Here is a 21,903-nt window from a genome sequence, read left to right on the forward strand (position 1 = left end):
AATGTAGGCACAGATAGTCTATGAAATGGCTTTCTCACGGAGCAGCAACCATGATGAATATGGCCCTGCACACAAGTGACATTTTTATTCCTTAATTACCACTCATGCCTTTGGGGAATCGGCATGTTCCACTCAGTTAAGACCAGGGCCTGCTATCAGGGTTCCCTCGAGGTCACAACAAGGTGCCCATTGCAGCCTGCTGCAGATTCTGAAAGACTCCTTCAGAAACCCACAATCAAATCCTTTTCCCATTCTCTAGTAATTACATTTGAGGTTGAGTGATACTCTTGACCTGGATGTTTCTTCTGGTCCTTATAAAAGGCACTATGGACAAATCACCATCACCCAGAATCCTGACTCATGGCCCCCAGAGAAGTCCAGTAGGCCTTTGTTGGGATTGGAATGAGCATTCATATTTCACCCAATTCAGGGCACGTTCCCTGAGCATCTCTGCACCAGGCACAGTGCTCAATTGGGCTAGACTAGTGACAGGAACAGACCTGGAACAAGTAACACCACAACACATCAGCCTGTGAGGAGGATGTGTGAGGAGACGCCAGCAGGGGGCTGGGGACACAGGGAAGGAGGCATCACTTGACTCTGGGGATTAAGGAAGGTGTCAAGAAGAGGTGACACTTGACCTTGAAGAGTTAGTAGGATTTTGACAGGTGGAGAAAGATATGCAGGCAGAGAGAACAGCATGGTTTATGACCTTATTAGACGAAAAAATAACAGGAAAAAGCATGGCCTCTGACATCAAAAAGTGGTGTGGCCTTAAGATTAGGCATTGCAAATGTCACATTCACCTCTTTATGAATAACAATATAATAGTGAAATTTTAATGAGTGTTACTTGTGTCAGGCACCCTGCTATGTGCTGTACATGAATTTTCTCTTTTAATTCTGTACAGTTTAATGAGGCAGTAACTGATACTACTTTCCTTTGACAGATGAGGAATCTGAGACTGGGAGAATTTCAGTAACGTGCCCAAGGCCACACAGCTGGAAGCCCTCAAGCCAGGCCTGTCTGCCCCACAGCCAGGCCCCATTCCCTCTCACCGGCAGATGAGGAAAATGGTTGTGTGCCAGATTTTCAAACTGAGCCGAGCTCTTAAGACACACAGATTCTCAGACCCCACTTCCAGAAAAATGATTCAGTGGGTCTGGGGAGAGACCCCTGCTCTGTGCTTTTAGAGACTTCCTGGGTGAGTCTGATGGGAAACAATGACATAGGAGCTATGAGCGTCGCAGAGCCGTTTCTGTCTAGACCATCTCCAGAGTTCTGCTGTTCTTTCAGCTCCCATCTCGGTGAGAAGGATGTTATGCACAGCCTGAAAGATGGGGCTCTGTACCTGGCCCTGCTGCCAGCCGGCTGTCTGAGTTTGAACGAGTTGTGGCCTCTCTGATTTTTAATTCTTTGCATGCAGAATGTGGGAGGTGGACCAGATGAGTCCTGAGATTGCCTCAGGTTTTATCATTCAATGATTCTGCTGAACAACGACAGAACTCTTTTGTTAGGATGACAAATCCAGAAATTGAAGTTTAGAAGTCTGTATTAATCTTATAGGGTCACTGTAACAAAGTACCACAGACTGAATGGCTTAAATAACAGAAATTTACTATCTCAGAGTTCTGGAGGTGGGAAGTCCAAAATCCAGATTTTGACAGAGTTGCTTCTTTCTGAGGGCTGTGAGAAAAAATCTGCTCTAGGCCTCTCCCCTAGCTTTTGGTGGCTTGCTGGCAATCTTTGTCATTCCTTGGCTTGGAGAAGCATCACCTCAATGTCTGTCTCCATCTTCACATAGTGTCCCCGCTGTGTGTGGGTCTGTATCCAAACTTCCCCTTTTCATAAGGGTACCTACAGTCTTACTGGAGGAGGGACTCATTCTGCTCCAGTTAATTACTCATTCTGCTCCAACTAATTACATCTGCAATGATCTTATTCCCAAATAAGGTCACATTCTGAGGTATTGGTGGTTATAGCTTCAACATATGAATTTTTAGAGGACCCAATTTAACACATAAAAAAATCCAAGTGGATTTTAAAATGAACCAAAATCATTTGAACTTGAGTTATGTTTCATCATCAGTCAGGAATATTTGTTACAAACAATAAAACCCACTCTTGTTAGCCTATGCCAGAAAGGAATTTACTAAAGGATGTTGGCTCACTCCAGCGGGGCCGCTGGGTCAAGAAGGACACCCATGCTGCCCTGTGGCCCTGTGTTAGTGGAGGCCCTGTCACCACAGCTGGGCACAAACGTGCAGCTCCCGGGACATGCCTCTTTGCTGGCTGCAGGCTGCTAGGACACTGACCCCCACTGAAGGTAGGTGACGAGTCTTGTGCATCATCTTCCTCCTTGACAGATGCTCACCCAAGTATGTCTCAGATTCTCTTACTGGGATAATTTGGATAATTTTAAATGGAAAATGTGTTATACCCTTTGACTCAGCAAGTCCACTCCTATGAATTATTTTCCCAAAGAAAATAATTCAATGAGTGCCCAGAGATATATTTATAAATACATTTGTTTATCAAATAATATATAAACCAAAACACTTCAATACCTGTCAGTGGTAGAATCGTTAAATAAACCATGATACAAAATGGCCAGGAATGAGGCCACATTAAGTATAATGGCATAAATCAATGGTTCTCAGCTCTGTCAGACCCAGTGACCCCTTTTTATAGTAAATGTTTATAATGCTCTCCTTATTATTCTGAAATGAAATTAATAGATAATATAAACTACATACATGATTAAAAAAATCAATATGACATACATGTTTAAAAAATCAATATATTGATTGCCTTAACTGTAACATAAAAGAGAAATAAGATTCGGCGGCGGCTAGAGGACACGATCAAGATGGCTGCGGTGTCTGGCCTGGTGCGGAGACCCCTTGAGCAGGTCTCCGGGCTGCTGAGGAGGCGCTTCCACCGGACAGCGTCAGCGGCGCTGCAGGTGACAGTTAGTGATGCTATCAATCAAGGTATGGATGAGGAGCTGGAAAGAGACGAGAAGGTATTTCTGCTGGGGGAAGAAGTTGCCCAATATGACGGGGCATACAAGGTTAGTCGAGGCCTGTGGAAGAAATATGGAGATAAGAGGATCATAGACACACCCATATCTGAGATGGGCTTTGCTGGAATTGCCGTAGGCGCAGCTATGGCTGGGTTGCGGCCCATTTGTGAATTTATGACCTTCAATTTCTCTATGCAAGCCATTGACCAGGTTATAAACTCAGCGGCCAAGACCTACTACCTGTCGGCGGGCCTTCAGCCTGTGCCCATAGTCTTCAGGGGGCCCAATGGCGCCTCAGCCGGTGTAGCTGCCCAACACTCACAGTGCTTTGCTGCCTGGTATGGGCACTGCCCAGGCTTGAAGGTGGTCAGCCCCTGGAATGCAGAAGACGCAAAAGGACTTATTAAATCAGCCATTCGGGATAATAACCCAGTGGTGATGCTGGAAAATGAATTGATGTATGGAGTTTCTTTTGAATTTCCCTTGGAAGCTCAGTCAAAAGATTTTCTGATTCCCATTGGAAAAGCCAAAATAGAAAGGCAAGGGACACATGTAACCGTAGTTGCCCATTCAAGACCTGTGGGCCACTGCTTAGAAGCTGCGACTGTGCTCTCTAAAGAGGGAATTGAATGTGAGGTGATAAACATGCGCACCATCAGGCCCATGGACATTGACGCCATAGAAGCCAGTGTGATGAAGACCAGCCACCTGGTGACCGTGGAAGGAGGCTGGCCGCAGTTCGGAGTGGGAGCTGAAATTTGTGCCAGGGTCATGGAAGGCCCTGCGTTCAATTTCCTCGATGCTCCTGCAGTTCGTGTCACCGGTGCTGATGTCCCTATGCCTTACGCAAAGGTTCTAGAAGACAACTCTGTGCCTCAGGTTAAAGACATCATTTTTGCAATAAAGAAAACATTAAATATCTAGTTTAGATTTGAATTTCAAGTCATTTGGGATTTATTTAAAATACTTGGCTGATACTCCCTGGACACTACCCGGACTGGACGGTAAGGCCTTATGGTCCATAACTGCTTTGTACTCGGAAGAAGTGAACACGCGCTTGTATGTGGAAACACTCTCCATTCTTCCTGCCCTAGACTCCAGGCCTATTTTTTGTCTGTTACAATTACCGTGTACTTTGAAGAAGACTAATGTAAAATTTTACCTTTTCACTGGAAGGACAAGGTATGAATGTGACAGAGTCCTCACGAAAGATTTATCAAAAAACAAGACAACTTATATATGTAAAAATAAAAGCATATAGTCTACATTTACTGTTAGGTTGTTTTGATAAGGAATAAAGGAATTCCTAACTATGAAAAAAAAAAAAAAGAGAAATAAGAAGAAAGGACTTGATAATGAAATGTTTCAATATGTAAATGCATAGGCATGAGTACACTAGGAGACATATGGAATACTGAGGTTGATCCCTACGTGTGGAATCACCAGGAAGGTCCCAGGCAGCAATATAGACACTTCAGCTGTGTACAGGTGGAGTTCAGAGCTCATCAGCTGCAATGCTACTGATGATGGGATTTTCCAAAATGAACAAAATGAGGTACAATCCTCTCTCTATATCCCTCCATATTCCTGAAAAATATAGTGTATGTTAAAACCACACAAAATTATTTTTGTCTAAATTAAAATAGTTTGGATCTTAGCTTACATTACTCTAAACAGGTTTTTCAACTACACGAATGTCTGTCTGATATTTCAAAATTATGAGGGATGCTTGTCTACGTGAAGGATTGACTTCACAATATTGGATGCTCAGCATCCTTGGACCCCCACCTACTAAATTCCAAGAGCCTACCAAACACAAAGCCCCGTCTCCTCACATTTCCAACACACTCCCATTATGGGGAAGAATGACCTTGTGAGAGCTAGTTACCACTGATCTATGTTCATAGACATGGAAAAAAAAGTCTACAATATGTATCTTGAGTACAACGTGTGGTTAAGCAAGAATGTTGGCTTAAGGATCAGTATATACAACATGATTTCATTTGTGAAAAAGGAAAATCATAAATAAAGACTTGAAAGAAAAGAAAGAAAAATGTATGTTATGTATGCATATGTACGAGGTGTAACCAAACAATATGGTGAATGTTTAAATAAAAAATTATTATAGTAAAAGACACATTGCCATTAACCTCCCTCAAAATACTCCCCCTTGATTTGGATACATTTATCCCATCGTTCTTGCCACTTTCTGAAGCAGTTCTGGAAGTCCTCTTTCGTGAGTGTCTTTAGTTGCACTGTCGTGGCTGCCTTCATGTCCTGAATTGATTCAAAACGTTTACCTTTCATGGTCATTTTGACTTTGAGGAAGAGCCAGAAGTCACACGGTGCCAGATCTGGTGAATATGACAGATGAGGACACACCATAATATTTTTATTTGACAGAAATTGCCATAGAAGTGATGTGTGACACAGAGCCTTTCTGCTGTGATCACAAAATACAGTGAATGTTGCTGCCGAGTGCCATCCAACAGAAAGGCAGGGATCTTCAGTACGGGAAGCAGCATTTCGAACCTTAGTACAGTGTGTGACGAACTTCAACTTTATCGGGTGTGAGCTACGATTGAGAGAAGGTAGTTTCAAAGTGTGCCATAAATCATCCTCCATCATGTGTCACACATGGCTTCTGGTCACAGCTCTGTCACACATGGCTTCTGGTATATGGCAATTTCTGTCAAATTAGAACACTACAGTGTGTCCTCATCCACCTTATTCATTGGATCCAGCACCTTATTCACTGGATCTGGCTCTTTCCCCAAAGTCAAAATGATTCATGACAGCACAAGTAAAGACACCCATGAAAGAGGACTTCCAGAACGCTTCAGAAAATGGCAAGAATGATGGGATAATTGTGTTCGAATCAAGGGAAAGTATTGGGAGGGGGATTAAGGGCAATGTGTCTTTTACTGTAATTTTTTTAAATTTAAACATTCACTATATTGTTTGATCACACCTAATATGTCCACAGAGGAAAAGAAAAACTAGAATATATATGAATAAACATATTAACTGTAGTCTCTAGTGATGAGTTTACAGGTAATTTTTCCATTCTAATGTCAATTTTTCTGAAGTGACTGATTTTTTTAATAATGATATATTACTTTCACAATCAGAAAAATGAAATTATTTCCACTTGGCAAACAAATTAAAGGGCAGGTTTCTCAACACTATTGGTATTTTGGGCTGGATAATTTCTTGCTCTCCTGGGCGCTGTGGCATGTTTTGCAGCATTCTTGACCTTGACCCACTAGATGCTGGTAGCATACACCTTCCACCCCCCACTCCCATATGTGAACCAAGAACATCTTCAGACATTGCCACTGAACCTTGGGGGAGGCAAAATCGCCCCAATTTGGGAGCCACTAGTGCAGAGGATCCAAAATTCAGGCTCTAGCATCCCATACTGCTGCCTGGGTTCTAATCCCAGCTCACAATTTGTAATCTGTGCAAATAACTGAGAAACTCTGCCTCAGATTCCTCACCTGTAAAATAGATGATGGTACCTCATAGCATTGCTTGAATATTAAATTAGAAAATGTACATTTGAATGATTAGCACAGTTCCTGAAAAATAGTAAAATGCACAGTTTTACTTACAGTGTGAATTTGGTTATCAGAAGAAAAGTCTACTTCCAGATATGAGGAAAAAGATTATAAATAGATAAGTGCACCTGGAACAAGGAAGAAGCTGGCCCCCACACACCACTATCTGCAGAGAACTGGACTCTTCCATAGAGTCCTGGAAGCTCCTCTCTGGGCTGGTTCTTCTTGGGACCTTGATAGAGTCCCAGCATATCCCAAGCCTTTTCTGGTGCCTCCAGCCACAAGAAGTCTCATTTCCATAATGTTTAGCTATTATAAAACTTCAAACTTAATTTGAAGGTAATGTTTGCCCCCTTCCAAGACCACATGGGGTTGGGAACCTGGGGAGCTTCTCCCTCACTCACCTTGGCCCCCATGAGGCTGTACCTGGAACTCCTCCAAGTTCTGCCTATGCAAGGAAGAGACAAAACCCTCCATGGCTGGCACTGCACACTCTGCTTTGAAGTCCTCTGGGCTGGGCAGATGCCCAAAGCTGTTCTTTTTGGAGGGGTGTTACTTTGGTCAGTTTCTCAGGGACTCCTCCATGGCCAACACCTGCTGCCAGGACTCAGGCAATGCCCCTTCCTCCTGCTGGCTGCATCTGAAGCTCCTTCAACACCGGGGTTTCCACCCTCTGGGACTTGCTCCATGCTGCAGGCAGCCTCCAGAGGGCTCACATCTCATCTGCAGGAAACTGCTCCAGTGCCCCTACTCCCTGTCATGGGTGAGGTGCGTGCTCTGCTCGGGGCCTCCGCTGTCCCTCTGTACCCCAATCCCAAGGGTGTCCCTGAAGTCTGGCCACTTGACTTAAGGTAAGGGGGAGCAGCTTGTCCCTTTGGCCATGGAGCAGAAAGTGAAAAGGGATGAGGGGATCTGCGATATTCCAACATTTCCTCCCAGAGGAATTGCTGGCTCTTGTCTGCTCTGGCAGGATTCCAGAGGGGTCTGCATCATTTAGGGGGTAGGGGGCATGGTCTTAGAGGCCTCAGACAAAACAGAGAGAAAGGGTTTACTTGAGGATCCCGATGGCCTCACCTCTTGGGTCACCACAGATGACATCTCTACAGTCCTGAGGGGTTCTGGCCACATTTTATGACCTCTTCTCAACAAGGCAGCACTTATGTGAGCCAAGCCCCAGCTAACATCCAGGCTCCTTGGGAAGTTTGCATTTCATGGGTGACAGGCTTCTTAACTGAGAGCAAGGGATTTCTTTAGAAACTAGACTGCCTGGGCATGGTGCCAAATGCTGCCAATGATGACTCCCTAGCTATTAGGCTCCTTAGGAATCACATTCAATCTTGTGTCCACACATTTAGTGTGTGCTGGGGCCAGTCTTGGACTCTTAAAGGTACAAAATAATGAGCGCATTTAGAGTGATGGATCTGAAGGGCCTTAAAGGGCTATGTCAGCTTCCAAAGCTGCTTAGCTGATAGTCAGGAAATACTTACAGAGTATAGGGGTCTAGATTGCTGCAGGTTAAGTCTCTTCAATGTTCTAAAGTAGGAACATAATTTATAAATGGAGTAGAGTGAACTTGGGTCAGACAGCTAGGATTTCAACACTGGGCCCCTGGGGCCAAGAGAGAGCAGAGGTTCTCAAGTGGCGCCCCAGACCAACAGCACCCACACAAGATCACCTGGGAACCTTTTAGAAATACAAATTCAAAGGCACAACCCCAGACCTACCCTAGAATGCAGGGATGGGCCAACCAGTTTGTGTTTTAATAAGCCCTCTAGGTGAGTCTGATGCTGGCAATCTAAGAAACATGGTTTAGAGCTTCTTGGTGGAGGAGAGGGGTAACATGTGTACCCTGTGATTTGCCTGGGGACAGGAGTCCCAAAGGTAGAAATGTGAGGTTGGTCCACAGTGGGGTTTAGCAAGGGGTATGGGAAGTGGGACAGTAAGAGCTGTGCTTAATTCACCATGACCAGCTTTCCCTAGAAGGCGCATGATCTGGGGGAGGAAAGGAATATATGATAAAAATGGGAGAATATATTTTTCTTGAGCCCACACAATGTAACTGGGATGACTTCTGGAACATAGCTGGGAAGTAGACATTGAAGTAGATGGTGATAAGTAGGTGGGAAGTAGATGTTGAGAGCAAGAGCAGAGTGGCTGGCCGGAACCTGGCCTGGGTGGTTCACCTCCTTCTGGGGACTCCCATCACTCACTCACTCATTCATTCATTCATTCATTCAGCAAATATTACTTGAACACTAATTATGGGTCATGCATCTATAATGTGCTCAGCCTGATAAATCAGGATACAGAATTAGCCTTTGCATTTAGAAGAAAATGTGCCACACAGAGTGAAAAGGAAGGGTGGTGTATAGACAGACTACTAGCTCAAACCTGGAAAATATCTGTGAGGCATAAACAGCTCTAAGACCGCACCACTCCAGAAGCAGTTGGAGCAGGAGTAAATGATTATTCTCTCTCCATTGGTGCCCAAAGTCATCCCTATATCGCAGTTCAGTATACTTATTTGACTAAGAACTCTTGGCTCTCAATAACGCATTATATAATACTCATGCTGTTGTTAATACAAGATGGGAAAACAGAAAATAAAACTTAGTGAAATTTACATTAAAAATGGTGAAAGAGGGGGAAGTTATCAAAATGGTGTGAGGTGAGCCTCTGGAAATCTCCCCTGGAATTTACAAAAAATCTAACAATTATTACTCCACAAAGGACACCCTGCACAGCAGAAAGGAAAGACGAAGAGACTCACTACTGAATTCACCTGAATGTGGGGAAATTGCACGAGCAGGGGAGGGGGGAAGAGAGAAGTGCGGAGACGGAGCCACGCGGGTGCAGAACGCAGACCTAGCTCAGTGCTTCGAGCTGGCTGCATCCAGAACTACCGCAGCTACAGAAGAAGAAAGAACTTGGACTGCTAGGGCTCCATTTATGGCCCACAGGGCTCAGGGGACAGCATATACCACGGCTGAACCCAACACTCACGGCAGAGACCTCAGAGAAAGACTGAAGGAAGAAAGCTGAAAATGGTGGTTTAAGCCCAGTGCCACAGAGAATGGAAGCCTTAGGCAATGAGACTAGCTGCACCCTGCCTATCCTCCCAGAGCTCGCCCTGGCCCTACCTGCCCAGTGCTAGAATAGGAACAGTAGCAGTGTCAGATCAAAAGAACAGAATATTTGCAGTTCTGAGAACAGTGGTCTGCAGACACAGATTTGCAGCCTAAGTAGTCTGGCAAAGGGGAGGCAACTGTGGAAGCAGGACTGGCTGTGGTGGTGGTCCCCACCATTGCTCTGGGCCACCTCTCACAACTCACCCCACCGTTTTTCCCACCTATCTGGGCGGGTCCCTGCAAGAGTAAACAGAACTGCTGAAACACACGGGCTCCGAATCTGGTGCAGGAAGAGCTGTGGAACTTCATAAGCTCTCCGTATCCTCACAGGGACGAGGTGCCCTACGACTCAGGCGAACGGTTAACAGAGGAGAAGCACATCTTCCAGGGAATCCCCCGATTGTGTGAGAATCTGGAATAGTGCAGAGAAAACATAGCACTACCGTGTGGGAGAGAAAAAAAGGTTGCAGTCGGAGAGAAAATAGAACATTCTACAAACACGTACTGGAAAACAAAAGAAAGACCTCTTCCTATCAACCTGTTGCAGAAGCCAATCCTGTAGATGTCTAGGAAGAGAAATAATAAATCATTAATTGTCATGAATAACCAAGGCAACAAGACAATTCAGAAAGAAAGTGAAAAGTCTCTAGAAAATGAACTTAAAGATATGGAAATATGTGACTTAAATGACAGAGAATTCAAGATTGCAGTTCCGAAAAAACTCAACGAGATCAAAGAAAACACAGAAATGCAGTTTAATGAACTCAGAAACACAATCAAAGAACAATAAGAACATTTTACAAAAGAGATTGAAATTTTAAAAAAGAACCATATAGAAATTCTAGAGATTAAGAACTCAATAGAAGAAATTAAGAATGAAATGCCAGCTTAGGTAGTAGAGTTGACCACATGGAGGAAAGAATCAGTGATATCGAAGACAGAAACCTGGAAATGACCCGGATGGAAGAAGAAAGAGACTTGAGACTTAAAAGAAATAAAAGAACTCTATAAGAACTTTCTGACTCCATCAGAAACAGCAATATAAGAATAATGGGCATTCCAGAAGGAGAAGAAAGAGAGAATGGAACAGAGAGTACATTCAAACAAATAGTCTATGAGAACTCCCCAAACTTGTGGAAAGAACTGAATCCTCGAATCCAAGAAGCACATAGAACACCTAATTACCTCAATGCCAACAGGCCTTCTCCAATGCACATTGTATTGAATCTGTCAAAAATCAACGACAAAGAAAGAATCCTCAAGGCAGCCAGGGAAAAGAAGATGGTAACCTACAAAGGAAAGCCTATTAGATTATCATCAGCTTTCTCAGCAGAAACTCTACAAGTCAGGAGGGAGTGGAATCAAATATTCAAACTATTGAAAGAGAGAAATTATGAGCCAAGAATAATATATCCAGCAAAGATGTCCTTTAGATATGAAGGAGGAATAAAGACCTTTCCAGACATACAGAAGCTGAGGGAATTTTCTAATACACGACCTGCACTACAAGAAATACTAAGGAGGATATTCGACCATCATCAATAGGGACAATTTGTGGCAACCAAAACATAAAAAGGAGGAGAGTAAAGTCCTGAACTGGAAAATGGGATTGGAGAAAGTAGACATGCTGAAGAAAATGGAATACTCTAAATATCAAACTTCCTTTTGTATAATCTTAAGGGTAACCAAACAAAAAACAAAAACACAGAACTAAAATACATACTGTAATAAAAGAAAAAACAAAGGGAAACATCATAGAATACCACTGACAGAAATAGACAACAAAAAAGCAAAGAAACAAAGGAGACACACAGTCTTACCAGAAAACTAAAGATACAATGATGGAAATCCTCACATGTCAATAATCACCCAATGTAAATGGACCAAACTCACCAATAAAAGGCACAGAGTAGCAGATTGGATCAAAAAACTAAACCCAACCATATGCTGTCTCCAAGAGAGGCATCTCAGCTATAAGGAGAAGCACAGATTCAGAGTCAAAGGGTGAAAATTGACACTCCAAGCAAATGGTATCCGGAGAAAATCAAGTGTAGATATACTAATATCAGATGAAACAGACTTCAGGGTGAAAAAGGTAACAAGAGACAAAGATGGACATTTCTAACAGTAAAGGGGACTATACAGCAAGAAGACATAACAGTCATCAATATTTATGCCCCCAATCAGGGAGCACTGAAATATACCAAGCAACTACTAACAGAACTAAAAGGAGAAATTGACCAAAACACAATTATACTAGGGGACTTAAATACATCATTGACAGCTATGGATAGATCATCCAAACAGAAAATAAATAATGAAATAGCAGCCTTAAATGACACATTAGATGAAATGGACATAATTGACATTTATAGAGCACTTCATCCTAAAACATCAGACTATACATTCTTTTCCAGTGTACACAGAACATTCTCAAGGATAGACCATATATTGGGACATAAAAATAACCCCTGCAAATTCAAGAAGATTGAAATCATACCAAGCATATTATCTGATCACAAGGATTTGAAATTGGATATCAACCGCAAAAAGAAAGCAGGAAAACCCACAAATACATGGAGATTAAACAACATACTTTTAAAGAATGACTGGGTCAAAGAAGAAATTAGAGACGAGATCAAAAGATACATAGAAACAAATGACAATGAAAATACATCCTAACAAAATTTTTGGGATGCAGCAAAAGTAGTTTTAAGAGGGAAATTTATATCATTACAGGCCTATCTTAAGAAACAAGAAAAATCCCACATAAATAACCTCACGTTACACCTTAAAGAACTGGAAAAAGAAGAACAAGTGAAACCCAAGTTCAGCAGAAAAAAGAAAATAATAAAAATCAGAGCAGAACTTAATAAATAGAGAACAAAAAGACAATAGAAAAAATTAATATGACAAAGAGCTGATTCTCTTAAAATATTTATAAAATTGACAAACCCTTGGCTAGACTGACTAAGACGAAAAGAGAGAAGACACTAATAAACAAAATCAGAAATGAAAAAGGGGAAGTTATAACGCATGCCACAGAAATACAAAGGATCATCCAAGAATACTATGAAGGACTACATTCCTCCAAATTCAATAACCTAGAAGAAATGGACATGTTCTTAGAAACACATAGCCTTCATAGGTTGAACCATGAAGAACGGGAGAATCTAAACAGACAGATCACCAGTAACAAAATTGAATCAGTCATCAAAAACCTTCCCAAAAGCAAAAGTCTGGGACCAGATGGCTTCACTAGTGAATTCTACCAAACCTTCAAAGAAGATCTAATACCAATCCTGCTCAAACTCTTCCAAAAAATTGAAGAAGAGACAGTACTCCCTAACTCAGTTTATGAGGCCAACATTACCCTGATACCAAAACCTGGTAAGGACAACACAAAAAAAGAGAATTGCAGACCAACATTTCTGATGAATACAGATGCAAAAATCCTAAACAAAATTCTAGCAAATTGAATGCAACAATGCATTAAAAAGATTATTCATCACGACCAAGTGGGGCTCATCCCAGGGGCACAGGATGGTACAACATATGCAAATCTATCAATGTGATACATCACCTAAACAAAATAAAGGACAAAAATCATATGATTATATCAATTGATGCCGAAAAAGCATTTGACAAGATATACCGTCTATTTATGATTAAAACACCTAATAAAATAGGTATAGAAGGAAAATACCTTAACATAATAAAGGTCATATATGACAAACCCTCAGCTAATCTCATAATTAACAGTGAAAAACTGAAGCCCTTTGCTGTATGTTCAGGAACACGACAGGGCTGTCCCCTATCACCTCTGCTTTGCAACATAGTGTTGGAAGTCCTCGCCAGAGCAATTGGGCAAGAGAGAGAAATAAAAGGCATCCAAATTGGAAATGAAGAAGTTAAATTGTCACTCTTTGCAGATGACGTGATGCTATATATAGAAAACCCTAAAGAGTCCACCAAAAAGCTGTTAAAACAATCAACGAATACAGTAAAGTTGCTGGCTACAAAATCAACGTACAAAAGTCCATTGCATTCTTACATACTAAAAATGAAATCTCAAAAAAAGTATTAAAAAAGCAATTCCTTTTGCAATTGCAGCAAAAAGAATAAAATACCTAGGAATAAACTTAACCAATGATGTGAGACACCTATATGCTGAAACTATAAGACATTTTTTCAAAGAAATTGAAGAAGACATAACAAAATAGAAAGACATTCCATGCTCATGGATTGGAAGAATCAACATAGTTAAAATGGCCATATTCCCCAGAGCAATATACAGATTTAATGCAATCCCCATCAAAATCCCAATGCATTTTTTGAAGAAATAGAACAAAAAATCATCAGATTTGTTTGGAACCACAAAAGACCCCAAATAGCAAAAGCAATCTTAAGAAAAAAGAACAATACTGGAGGTATCATACTCCCTGACTTTAGATTGTACTACAATCTAAAGGTGGGGGAGGGCTACAATAATCAAAACAGCATGGTATTGGAGAAAAACAGACATGTAGACTAATGGAACAGAATTGAGAACTCAGAAATAAAACCAAACAAATATGGACAGATAATTTTTGACAAAGAAGCAAAAAACATACAATGGAGAAAAGACAGCCTCTTCAAAATGGTGCTGGGAGAATTGGATAGCCACATGAAAAAGAATGAAAATGGACTGCTAATTAATTTAAAATGGATCAAAAACTTAAGCATAAGACCTGAAACAATAAACTGCATAGAAGAAAACATAGGTACTAAACTTATGGATCTTGGGTTCAAAGAGTGTTTTATGAATTTCACTCCAAAGACAAGGGAAGTAAAAGTTAAAATAAATGAATAGGACTGTATGAAACTTAAAAGCCTCTGCACAGCAAAAGAAACCATCGACAAAATAAAGAGGCAACCAACTGAATGGGAGAAGATCTTTGCAAACAGTGCCTTCGATAAGGGGCTAATGTCCAAAATATACAGGGAACTCATGAAACTCAACAACAAACAACCCAATTGAAAAATGTGTAGAAGACCTGAAGAGATATTTCTCCAAAGAGGACATACAAATGGCAAATAGACATATGAAAAAATGCTCAACATCACTAATCATCAGAGAAATGCAAATAAAAACCACAATGAGATATCACCTCACACAAGTTAGAATGGCTATCATCAACAAGACAAATAGTAACAAGTGTTGGAGAGGCTGTGGAGAAAAAGGAACCCTCATATACTGTTGGTGGGAATGCAGACTGGTACAGCCGCTATGGAAGGCAGTGTGGAGGTTTCTCAAAAAATTATGAATAGAATTACCATATGACCCAGCAATCCCTCACCTGGATATCTACCAAAAAAATCTGAAACATTTATCCAAAAAGACACGTGTGTTCCAATGTTCGTTGCACCTTTATTTACTGTGTCCAAGACATGGAAACAATCAAAATGTCCTTTGATAGATGAATGGATCAAGAAGTTATGGTATACAACATTATTGAATACATTCCCCAAATTGATTTTCACCAGAAGCTAAACATTAATGAATGCCAACTATAATTTTGTATATATAATGGGATGGCTCAGTGTGAGGTCAGAGGGATAGTGGATAGGGGAAGGGGGGTTCACAGTGTGAGGGATATAAATGATGAACGTCTAACTATTACCTTGTCTTGTACACCTGAAACTAATAAATTAAAAAAAATATATATATATATATTTTAATGGAAAAGGAAAAAAAAGAAATATGGAATGTATAAAGCATGGAATATATATACATGGGCCTTATCCTATCAATTAAAAATAAATATATTTTGGTTCCTTAAAAAAAAGAAGTTATGGTATATATACACAATGGAATACTATTCGGCGGTAAGAAAAGATGATATAGGAACATTTGTGACAACATGGATGGATCTTGAGAGTATTATGCTAAGTGAAATAAGTCAGACAGAAAAAGCAGAGACCCCTATGATTTCACTGATATGTGGTATACAAACCAAAAACAACAAAAGAACCAGACAAAAAATGAGAAACAAAAAGTCGTAGACATAGACAATAGTTTAGTGGTTACCAGAGGGTAAAGGGGGGGTGGTAGATTAGGGTAAGGGTGATCAAATATATGATGATGGAAGGAGGACTGACTCTGGGTGGTGAACACACAATGGGATTTATAGATGATGTAATACAGAATTGTACACCTGAAATCTACGTAACTTTACTAACAATTGTCACCCCAATGAATTAAAATAAAATGGTGAAAGCAGTGTATTTGGAACTTTACTTTCCCATCCCCATTTTGTTCCTTCTAATCTTTTTCAGTAATAGTTTTTTTGAACTTGACTGTGGGATGGTAAAATTAACAAAAAATTGAATGTTTTGATTCAGGTGTCACTGCTTGGATTATAGCTGTCATTTCTTTCTCCAGGGGGAAAACAAATTAGTCTCCTTTTAATGGTCCTATTTATGCTCCGATTATGATACCTCCAGAAGCAAGAGGGCATCTCAATGTGTTCTGTCATTTTCTCTGTGTCATAATTTCTAGATCACTTTAAATCTCCATTTAATCATCACCACCCTCAATTAAAAAAATTGTCAAGAGTTTAATAGAACCTTCAAAATCCATTTAGCTTAAACAGTGCACTATTGAAGGGCCATCCCTCAGCCACTGAAGTGATTGCATAAGACAATTTCACTGAGTGGCCCCAGGGCAAATGCATTTCATTTAAGCAACTTGTTGGCCATAAGATTATCATAAATAGATAGGAAATTCCCTGAAATGAGGCTTATTTTGGATATAGTCATCCAGTTTCAATTTTTCTATAAAAATAAAGATGCTTTTCAAATAAACTAGTCCTTTTTGGGAGATGGGTCTGCACACACACACCCCCGCCCCCCACATCCCTTACCCCCCGCCCCGCCAATTGTTTGGCTATTATTGCTTGGGTCTTGAATGTATTTCAGACTTGAGCCCTTGGTGAATAAAGCAGTCTTTTCCGACATTTGAAAATGCCTTGTCCTATAACACCCCAGGTCCTTGGGCCTGTAAAAACAATAGAAATTCAAGAAGATAACAGCACCCTAATCAGCCTCGTTGTACCCTCCTAGCACAGGTACTCAAACGGCTCCTCTGCACAAGCGCTTGTCCTCTTTTTCAAAGTGTGAATATTGGCCATGATATTCAGGCCTCTTTTATTTCAAGAATTCAGTCTTCCTATCAGCAACAGGCTTGGAGTGAGAAGATCCAGTTCGAGTCCTGATTCTGCCACTTACTGTGTAACTGTAGGCAATGTCACATTATTTAAATGATACCATACTTAAAATAAAAATATGAAATCTCTTTTATATGTACGCTATTATGTCTTGTTAGCAGAAAGAACAAGAAAATCCTTCCTCATTATATTTGAGGCTTGTCTTCAAGGCCATTCAGGTACCAATTAGAGATTAAAGAAGCTGTAATTTTCTCTTCTTCCTAAACTCTGGATGTCCATATTAACCTGATTTCACAAGAATGAATATGTTGGGATAAGACAGGGAAGATTTGTTCCTCGGGGTGATTTGCACAGATCCTTGCACCCCACAAAGGACAAGCCTCAATTTATTTTCCTTTTTTTAAATGAAGGGTATTTTAATGGTTTCAAATATGTTGGAATTTGAGCAGTCTGTGAATTCACCTATGAATTGCATGGGTGAGTTTCATGCTTAGGCAGTATGCACACATGCATGGAGCAGGCCCTGGTTCTTCACTGCTTGGGTTCAGAGTTCTTCTCCCTCTCCCAGGCTCAGGAAGACTTATGGATTATTTCTGCTTTCAGTCTGGCTATCTACTTTCTTGAGGTGATGAAGCTCGCAGACTCTTGCCTGATTGACTCTTCAGTAAGGGAAAAGAGAAAGGAAATATAAACTGATATCTGTAGCCTGGTCCAGCTGGTGCCAGTTGAGGTGACGCTGTGTCAATCAGCAGGTCTGGGGGTTGGAGAAGGCTTCCCTCACAGGTCTGGTGTCTGAGCAGAGAGGGCTCATCTGGAGCTGTCTTCCAGAGAGCATACATGTGACCTCTGCAGCATACAACCCTCATTTTCGTAGTGAGGTCTAGCTTAAACCCTTTTGAAGAGTATAGATGGGGCACTGGGACCAGGGTGGATTCCAGCATGAGTTGTGGTGAGAAGGAACGGAAAAATAGTGACTCTAAGCTCCAGTGGCAATCACAGTGTCCTTCCAGGGTACGTCCTTGTCTAAATGGATTCCTCACCAGAGTGATGGACATTTACACTTTCATGTCCTGGGATTTTGGCAAACTGCAGCAACCCACCAGTTGTGTACAGATATCAGGACCAGATTACATAGCCTATTGTGGAGAAACCTTAGTCTGGAGAAGAGAAGTTGTCCCCGACATATCACAAAGGACCTCACTAAATAGGCCCAGTAAATATTTGTTGTACTAGTCAGTGAAAGAGGGAGAGAAGTCACACCTGACTCCAGATGGATTGCCCAGAAAAGCTGAGGCCAAGTCCCAGCTAAGCTGGTCCTCAATGATGCCATGGTTTCATATTTACAGACCTAGCCAGTGCACCCACCCCTGCCTGTCATCCAGTGCAGCATTTTTTCATTGTTTTACGTTTTTTATTTCTCTTGTAAAATACACCATTTTAGATCTTCTCACCCTGATAATGACATCTCAGGAAGATTTTACAACTTTGCCACCACTCTTGAAAATTAAGGAGTCTGACTGTATCTTACATTAAACATTCATCTCATTCAAGTTAGAATTTCTTCTCTTCCTTCAGTGTAGGCCTATCTTTCTTTCCCTAGGGACCTGAGCTGGTGAAAAAAATAATTGATCTTGTCTTCATTCACTCACTCTTCTCTCTGCTGTTTGCACTGCCAGGGGCAGAGCAGGGATGGGAGGAAAGCAGGCAATAGTCTTATTTGATCAGTGCTGTTTAATCTGGCCTTCAGTAAACTGTCAGTTTCCTGATGTAGGCGAATGCAGAGGCTGACGACCTCTTATTATCTTTCTTCAGCTTCCATCTCCCAGAGGTACATCATAGAGCATAAGCTTAAGTCACATGCTTTTGAGACAATTCAAGCCCAGGTACACTACTTGGCATCTGGTTGACTTGTGGGAGATCTTTTGTATCTTTGGTTTACCAAATGGCAGATTTATAGCTTCAAAAATTAGCACCCTCTCTCTTTTCTCTGCTGTCCAAGTTTCTTCACTAGATCCAGCCTTATACTTCTGCAGTCAAGAAGTACTGTAGGCATGTATTTTGATGTTTCTAAGTTCACATACACTTTCAAATATTTGAGAATCCATATAAAATACCCAAAAATGTACTCCCCAAAACTCTTAATGAAAAGATCAGAAAGGAATTAAAAAATGTCTTCTACTTTTATAATTTTCCTTAAGAAAATTCCATTTAGGATTTTAGTTTTTTATCTAAGCTGTTGTGGATGTGGTCATTGGGTCCATTTTGTTCATTTTGTAGTAGACTTTTTAAAAATTTTATTGGGGTGACATTTGTTAGTAAAATTACATAGATTTCAGGTGTACAATTCTGTATTACATTATCTATAAATCTCATTGTGTGTTCACCACCCAAAATCAGTTCTCCTTCCATCACCATATATTTGATCTCCCTTACCCTCATCTCCCACCCCCCACCACTCCTTACCCTCTGGTAACCACTAAACTATTGTCTCTGTCTATGAGATTTTGTTTATCATTTGTTTGTCTTGTTCTTTTGTTGTTTTTGGTTTATATACCACATATCAGTGAAATCATAGGGTTCTCTGCTTTTTCTGTCTGACTTATTTTGCTTAGCATTATACTCTCAAGATCCATCCAAGTTGTCACAAATGTTCCTATATCATCTTTTCTTACCGCCCAATAATATTCCATTGTGTATATATACCACAACTTCTTTATCCATTCATCTATCGAAGGACATTTTCGTTGTTTCCATGTCTTGACCACCGTAAACAAAGCTGCAATGAACATTGGAGCACACGTGACTTTATGGATAAATGTTTTCAGATTTTTTGGGTAGATACCCAGGAGAGGAATTGCTGGGTCATATGGTAATTCTATTCGTGATTGTTTGAGGAACCTCCACACTACCTTCCATAACGGCTGCACAAGTCTGCATTCCCACCAACAGTGTATGAGGGTTCCTTTTTCTCCACAGCCTCTCCAACACTTGTTACTATTTGTCTTGTTGATGATAGCCATTCTAACTTGTGTGAGGTGATATCTCATTGTGGTTTTTATTTGCATTTCTCTGATGATTAGTGATGTTGAGCAGTTTTTCATATGTCTATTTGCCATTTGTATGTCCTCTTTGGAGAAATGTCTCTTCAGGTCCTCTGCCGATTTTTCAATTGGGTTGTTTGTTTATTTATTGTAGAGTTTCATGAGTTCCTTATATATTTTGGATATTAGCCCCATATCGGAGGTACTGTTTGCAAAAATCTTCTCCCCTTCAGGTGGTTGCCTCTTCATTTTGTTTATGGTTTCTTTTGCTGTGCAGAAGCTTTTAAGTTTCATATAGTCCCATTCGTTTATTTTAGCTTTTACTTCCATTGCCTTTGGAATTTGACTTTGGAGTCAAATTCATAAAATGCTCTTTGAATCCAAGGTCCATAAGTTTAGTACCTATGTTTTCTTCTATGCAGTTTATTGTGTCAGGTTTTATACTTAAGTCTTTGATCCATTTTGCATTAATTTTGGTACATGATGACAGATAGCAGTCCAGTTTCATTCTTTTGCACGTGGCTATCCAATTCTCCCAGCACCATTTATTGAAAAGGCTGTCTTTCCTCCATTGTATGTTTTTAGCTTCTTTGTCAAAATTATCTGTCCATATTTATGTGGTTTTATTTCTCGGTTCTCAATTCTCTTCCATTGGTCTATGTGTCTGTTTTTCTGCCAGTGCCATGCTGTTTTGATTATTGTAGCCCTGTAGTACAAGCTAAAGTCAGGCAGTGTGATACCTCCAGCATGTTTTTTTATCTTAAGATTGCTTTGGCTATTCGGGGTCTTTTGTGGTTCCAAACAAATCTGATGATTTATTGTTCTATTTCTTTAAAAAATGCATTGGGATTTTGATGGGGATTGCATTAAATCTGTATATTGCTCTGGGGAATGTGGCCATTTTAACTATGTTGATTCTTCCAATCCGTGAGCACGGAATGTCTTTCCATTTCTTTGTGTCTTCTTCAATTTTCTTCAAAAATGTCTTACAGTTTTCAGGATATAGGTCCTTTACATCTTTGGTTAAGTTTCTTCCTAGGTATTTTATTCTTTTTGCTGCAATTGCAAAGGAATTGTTTTTTGTATTTCTTTTTCTGAGATTTCATTGTTAGTATGTAGGAATGCAATGGACTTTTTATACGTTGATTTGGTAGTCAGAAACTTTATTCATTGATTGTTTCTAATAGCTTTTTAGTGGAGTCTTTAGGTTTTTCTATATATAGCATCAAGTCATCTGTAAAGACTGATAATTTAACTTCTTCATTCCCAATTTGGATGTCTTTTATTTCTTTTCTTGCTTGATTGCACTGGCAAGGACTTCCAACACTATGCTGAAAAGCAGAGGTGACAGGTGACAGCCCTTTCGTGTTCCTGAACGTAGAGCAAAGGGCTTCAGGTTTTCACAATTAGTTATACGATTAGCTGAGAGCTCGTCACATATGGCCTTTATTATGTTAATGTATTTTCCTTCTATACCTATTTTATTAAGAGTTTTAATCATAAATGGATGTTGTATCTTGTCAAATGTTTTTTCTGCATCAATTGATATAATCATACGATTTTTTTTCTTTATTTCGTTTATGTGATGTATCACATTGATGGATTTGCGGATGTTGAAACATCCTTGTGCCCCGGGGATGAACCCCATCTGGTCATGGTGAATAATCTTTTTAATGCATTGTTGTATTCGATTTGCTAGATTTTATATAGGATTTTTGCGTCTGTATTCATCAGAGATATTGGTCTGTATTTTTCTTTTTTTGTGTTGTCCTTACCAGGTTTTGGTATCAGAGTAATGTTGACCTCATAAAATGAGTTATGGAGTACTGTCTCTTCTTCAATTTTTTGGAAAAGTTTGCACAGGATTGGTATTAGATCCTCTTTGAAGGTTTGGTAGAATTCACTAGTGAAGCCATCTGGTCCAGGACTTTTGCTTTTGGG

The 21,903-nt window shown here is 40.4% G+C and overlaps 1 protein-coding gene across 1 annotated transcript; it reads left to right on the plus strand.

The window, feature by feature from the left end:
- Positions 1 to 2,854: 2,854 nt before the first annotated feature.
- LOC308501061 (pyruvate dehydrogenase E1 component subunit beta, mitochondrial-like) lies at positions 2,855 to 4,340 on the plus strand. Its single transcript, XM_081056692.1, has one exon. The coding sequence runs from the start codon at positions 2,870 to 2,872 to the stop codon at positions 3,947 to 3,949; it is 1,080 nt and encodes a 359-aa protein (XP_080912818.1). The 5' UTR covers positions 2,855 to 2,869; the 3' UTR covers positions 3,950 to 4,340.
- The last annotated feature ends 17,563 nt before the right edge of the window (positions 4,341 to 21,903 follow it).

The sequence above is a fragment of the Rhinolophus hipposideros genome (assembly GCF_964194185.1).
Source record: "Rhinolophus hipposideros genome assembly, chromosome: 8".
Classification (NCBI taxonomy): Eukaryota; Metazoa; Chordata; class Mammalia; order Chiroptera; family Rhinolophidae; genus Rhinolophus; species Rhinolophus hipposideros.

Excerpts from the sequence above, each read along its gene's own strand:
- LOC308501061 (XM_081056692.1), top strand. The coding sequence starts at position 2,870 with ATGGCTGCGGTGTCTGGCCTGGTGCGGAGACCCCTTGAGCAGGTCTCC.